The sequence below is a fragment of the Malus sylvestris genome, chromosome 15, assembly GCF_916048215.2.
Source record: "Malus sylvestris chromosome 15, drMalSylv7.2, whole genome shotgun sequence".
Lineage (NCBI taxonomy): Eukaryota > Viridiplantae > Streptophyta > Magnoliopsida > Rosales > Rosaceae > Malus > Malus sylvestris.
In genome coordinates, this window is record NC_062274.1 from 29969049 (window position 1) to 29975151 (window position 6103).

The window sequence follows — 6103 nt, forward strand, 5'->3', positions numbered from 1 at the left end:
TCGACGTAGAACACCTCATCGTCAAGCAAGTCATCTGAGATTTTCCAATCATTGGATGATCGGCAAGGAAGTCTACTAGCTTTTGTCCCTTGATGACTTTAGCTAAAACGTAGATGATCTCGTATTGATTGAGAAGCAATGTTCATTTTGCTAGTCGCCCCATCAAAACTGGCTTGGACATGACGTATTTGAATAGGTCAACCAAGTGGATGGTGTAAGCATGCATGTAGTGTCTGAGCTTTTGGACAACAAAGACTAAGGCAAGACACATATTCTCGATTAGGGTGTAGTTAAGCTCGGCCCTAGTGAGGGTTCTACTTAGGTAATAGAGTGCTCTTTCCATTTGGTTTTCATTTTCTTACGCTAAGAGTGCTCCAATGAAACTTTCTTGTGCAACAATGTACAGGATGAACGGCCTTCCAGGCATGGGAACTCCTAAGATAGGTGGGCTTGCTAGGTACCTTTTTATGCTTTTGAAGGCATTGCGGAACGCATCGTCCCATATAAATGGAGCGTCCTTCTTCATGAGTCAACTAAAGGGTTAACAACGTCCGACGAGGTTGGAAATGAAGCGTCTTATGAAGGCAAGCCGTCCTTGTAGACTTTTCAGCTTGTGTAGATTCCTTGGCTCGAGCATGCTTTGAATGGCCTTAATCTTTGACTGGTCTACTTCAATGTCACTATGCTTGACAATAAAGCCGAGGAACTTCCCAGAGGTGACACTAAATGCACATTTTAACGGGTTCATCTTGAGGTTGTAGTGCCATAATTTGTCGAACACCATTCGTAAATCCTTCAAGTAATCGGATCCTTTCTTGGTCTGGACAACTATGACGTCTACGTAACATTCTACATTTTTGTGTAGCATGTTGTTAAAGATCTTTTGCATGGAGCATTGATATGTGGCTCCAGTATTCTTCAAACCAAAGGGCATTACTTTGTTGCAGTAGATAACTTTTTGGGGTATGAAAGGCTGTTAGTTCCTCATCTTCGAGAGCCATTTAGATTTGATTGTACCAAGATGAGCTATCCATGAATAATAGCGCTTCGTGGTCAGTGGTCGCGTCCACCATGATTTCAATGATTGGAAAGGGAAAGTCATCCTTTAGGCAAGCGTCGTTGAGGTCTTAGAAGTCTACACAAACACGTATTTATCCAAAAAATTTAAGGACAAGGACGATATTAGAGATCCACTTAAGGTATTGCACTTCTCAAATGAAACATGCTTCGATTAGCTTGTCAATCTCGGCCTCAATTTGTGGGATGAGTTCAAATCAATAGTGTATTTGAGTTTGCTTTATCGGTCGAGTTCCAGGCTTACCTGTTAGACGATGTATGACAATGGTAGGGTCAATGCTGGGCATTTCCTTGTAGGTCTAAGCAAAGACGTCTTTGTACTCTAAGAGTAGTTGGTAATACTCCTCGATATCATCTGCACTTAGTAGTGCACTTACAAAGATAGGCTTTGGCTCATCGCTTATGCCCAGGTTGAGCTCCTTAAGATCATCAATCATGGCTTGCTCCCCGTCTTCGAGTTATGGTGGCGCAGCAGTGACATCCTCCTCGGGAACTTCGTCTTCCTCGTCTTCTTGGATTGTGATGTGGAAAACGTCTTGGACCTCCTCTTCAGTGCCGTCCACTTGGGCTTGTTGGCATGAAGATTAGCTAGTGTGGATGATGGTGAACTTCTTTACCTTCAGTTGTCCTTTTGTGTCCACTTCTAAGGTTTCTTGGGGCTTTATCCTTAAAGGAATCGAGTTGCGAACGTCGTCCTTCCCTGCTACACTATCAAGTTTTTCTTCATTCAGCATTGCCTTCCTCTTTCTAGAAGTCTTCTTAGTTTCTACAAGTCTTTCAAAGGTAGACCGTCATGGAGGAAAGCTAGCTGTGTTGCTTTATTTCTTAGGTTTTGACAACCTTTCGAAGATAGAGCTTTGGGGTGTTGGTGTGTTAAGCCATTAAAGTGTCAAAATTCTAGGTTTTGAACGATTCAAGCTATCGAAGACTGATGTTCGAGGGGCGGGTTTAGGCTCTTCTTGATTCTGTACAACGCTTATGCTGATGAGTTGAGCACTAGCGTTTTTTGCTTTTCTTGAAATCTTCATATGTGTATTTGGTGTGAAGCCAAATCCAGCTTTGTTGTTGTCAACTCCGTAACCATGCTCATTCAACCTTTTTTGAGTCTCTGTGAGGTCACATTCTTTGTTGTTGATGGTGTTTACACTCTTTCCAAGGTTTGAAGAGGAAGTGAAATCATACCCAGCCTTTGACATGAGATTGTAGGCGTTTAGGTTGAAGCCTTCTTCGGTCTTCTTCATTCCATCCCTTTTGGCAGAGGTTGTATGAAGCCTTGCGGTGGCTTTGAGATTTTAGCATCGCCTAGCTATGTCAGAGGTAAAATTGCATTTATTTTGAGTAACTTTATGTTGTCTTTATGCAGCTGTGTGTTAGCTTTGCTTGTTTCGAACGGGGATTGCCCACTATTTCTTCTCGACATCGGGATGTATCGGAAGACAGTTGTGTTTAATCCTTTTGAGGGTGTCACATTCCCTTTAGTTGTTATGGGCTTAGCAGACTCATCGTTAGTTTTGTTTGAAAATGGCACGGCTTCCCCTTCTTGTTCTTTGGGCACATCTTGCCACTCATTCTTTTTGGGTACGGCTTTGCCTGTGGACTTGATCTCTTTTGGAAGAGCTTCAGGCACCGTATCTTCATCCATGTAGAACTTGGTGTCCATAAAGTATGATTCGACTTTGGTGAATGGCTTGGTGTTGCCTTGTATCACCTTCACTCCTTCTCGGTAGTATTTTAAGCATTGATGGAAGGTGGACATCACATTCTTATGGATCCAAGGCCTTCCCAAGAAGAAACTGTAGGAAGTTTTCACATCAATCATATGGAATATCGTGCTCGATTTGAGTTCGCCAATGGTCATCTCAACGTGGACCATGCCTATTGCTCATTGTCCTCCTCAGTTGAAACCTTGGATTAGCAGATGGCTTCGGGTCAGTTCACCCACCTTGATGCCGACTGTAGTCATTGTTGACTTTGGCATGATGTTTATGGCTGAACCACCTTCTGCAAGCATACGGTTGACTTTGTGCTCCTTCACATACCCAGAGACGAAGAGATGACGATTGTGAGGCTTTAACCCTAGCAGTAGGTCTTCTTTAGTGAAGGTGATAGCGTCATGGGCGGCACAGCATGTGGCGTATTTATATGGAGGAAGCTCCAAGCTTTTATCCTTGCTTTCTTGCACTTTGTGGTCATCAGGACTTGCCAAGACCATTATTAGTGCTCTTTGCATCTCCTTGCATAATCGTAACGCCTCCTCGATGCTATAGTATGACGCCAGGCTTTCTTTAGGTATGGGAGTTTTCTCTTCCTTGACGGTGATAACTTTGCCTTTTGAAGGCTCTTCTATCTCTACTTCAACCATGTGATAGGTAGTGGTAGTGCACTGCTGGAAGAAATCCTTCAAGAAGTACTCTTGCAAGGAGACAAGAATGCATGGCTCTTGCTCCATAGGTTCCTCAGCGTACGTCGACTTAGCAGTTATTACGTTTTTCTTGGGCTTCCTATTGTTGCGGAGGCGGTGCTTTCTCACTTATTCCTCTTTTGGTTTTACGACTTGTGGTCTTGGCTTCCTTGTCTTTTTGTAGGTCATCAGTGTCCACCCTTCTTCATTGTCGATAAGTGCATTTTGGTCACTTACCCCCAATGATGGTTGTGTAGAAGGTGCCGTGTGGCTTGAGCATGGGTAGAAATGAGCATGTGTTACTTAGAGAGGCATGAGATAGAAATTAGATGCCTCTTAATAATATTATGGAAGTTGAACTCTTCGATGTATGGGGAATTGATTTTATGGGGCCATTTCCTTCTTTTTTCTTAAACAAGTATATATTGGTAGCAGTTGATTATGTGTCGAAATGGGTGGAAGCTATATATTCACACGATTTGCGACCCCTCGGGCAATTATTAGTGACGGAGGAACTCACTTTTGTAACAAGTAATTTGAACCTCTCTTGGCAAAGTATGGAATCACACATAAGGTTGCTACACCTTATCACCCTCAGACATGCGGACAAGTGGAAATTTCGAATCGAGAAATCAATAATATTATGGAGAAGATTGTGAGTGCTTCAAGAAAAGATTGGTCAAAGAAGTTAGACGATGCTTTATGGGCATATTGCACTGATTTCAAAACTCCAATTGGCATGTCTTCATATCGGCTTGTTTTCAAAACTCCAATTGCCTGTTGAGCTAGAACACAAGGCTTTCTGGGCAATCAAGACACTGAATTTTGACATGGAAGCGGCTGGGGAGAAAAGATTGTTCCAACTCAGTGAGATGAAGGAATTGCGGAACGATGCATATGAAAATGCCAAGATCTATAAAGAAAGAACTAAGAAGTGGCATGATCAGAACATTCTGCGGAAAGAATTTCATGTAGGGCAGAATGTGTTGCTGTACAATTCTAGATTAAAGTTGTTTCCTAGAAAGCTTCATTCTCGATTGTATGGTCCTTTCATGGTGGTGCAAGTTTATCCATATGGCACGATGGAAATTCAAAATTTGGAGTCAGGAATCATATTCAAGGTTAATGGTCAAAGATTGAAGCCGTATGTGGAAACAAATTTTGATACCATGAAGGTGGTGACATCGCTTCGAGATCCAGCATAAACATCATATAGTCCAGCTGAAGGCTATAAATTTAGCACTCCGTGGAGGCAACCCATGCTTTTATCATCCTTTTTATTTGTTTTATTTAATTCAATTTTGATGTTTGTTTTCTGCCTTCTCTGTTTGCTACTTGCTGATGGATTTATGTTGGTGTAGGGACATCTAGCTGCCCCATAACAATGATTGAGACCATGAATGTTTAAGTTTGGGGGTGGCTACTGCATTGAACATCATGGCTGCCATGTGAAGCATAAACCAGGGGAGTGTCTCTGTCCAAGTGATATTACTCATTCATCTTCCCTTTCTTCTTTTTAAGTGCCTTCTTTCTAGACATTGCGGACAACGTCTCATTTAAGTTTGGGGGTAGGAGGGAGATTTTTGAGCCCTAATTGAATGAACAAAAAAAAAAAAAGGTTGAATTAGTCATTTGCAAGTGGTTTTGTTTCGTTCTAGTGTGTTATTTAAAATGCATGAGCTGATTTCATGTTGATGGATCCTCACTTAGTCAATTACTATAGTTAGTTGTCTTTGGCTTTTAATTTGCATCATTTCTTTGTCTTTTGGTTAAAAAAAATCTATAAAAATCAGAAACTTTGAAAATCCAAAAAGATTTTTCTTTTTATTTCTTGTTTTCAGTTAGATTTTTGTTAGTTTCCTGGCCCAATGATGAAATTGAATTGAATTCGAACTATGGTTATTGAGAAAGTCGTAAGCATGTTTTAGGTGAATCTCCTTATTTTATTGTTAGCTTTATACACGTTCGATCATCCTTGAAAATACCAAATGCATGTTGCCTTGTTGATGTGAAACTAAAGCATGGTTTAACACTTCATATGTGAATATAGTGACTTAATGTAATCCTTGTGAGATTTTGAGCCTATTCTATGGTTGAACTATCATGCATCAATCACATTTATTCTTGTGCGTTTGATCTCGTTCTTACATGTATCTCTAGAACTTGCTTTATACCTCTCAATTTATACATCAATTCATATAATAACTTGGAAGTGATATAGGCTATTTTTGGATCGCTTGAGCCTTTCATGCCTACCTTATATGCTAATTGTATCCTTAGTAGCCCGTTGAGCCTTTAACTAAGTCATTTCTTTGTTAGCCACTTCTCTTTACCATGCTCCTATATTGGAGTTGAGCCTCTACATAGAAATTGATCCCTTATTGTTTTGAGAAAAGTATTACATACGTTGTGGGGTTTTGTTTATATAGAAAAAGTGGATGGAGCATGTGTTTTACAATGAAATGTGAATTTGAGGGGTGATGTAGCTTTGTAGATTTGAGCATGATTAAAATAAATAAATAAATAAATAAAAATAAAAAAAGAGTGCTGAGATGTTGAAAATGTGTTATGCACAAGCTTACTTCTATTCTTAAGTGTCAATGTTGTCAAAAGTAAAGCATGAGA

At 40.4% G+C, this 6103-nt stretch overlaps 1 protein-coding gene across 1 annotated transcript; it reads left to right on the forward strand.

The window, feature by feature from the left end:
* Positions 1-4173: 4173 nt before the first annotated feature.
* On the forward strand, positions 4174-4683 carry LOC126602898 (uncharacterized). The gene has a single exon (XM_050269723.1). It carries the CDS (start codon positions 4174-4176, stop codon positions 4681-4683), a length of 510 nt encoding a protein of 169 aa, XP_050125680.1.
* Positions 4684-6103: the final 1420 nt, after the last annotated feature.

Excerpts from the sequence above, each read along its gene's own strand:
- LOC126602898 (XM_050269723.1), top strand. The coding sequence starts at position 4,174 with ATGCTTTATGGGCATATTGCACTGATTTCAAAACTCCAATTGGCATGT.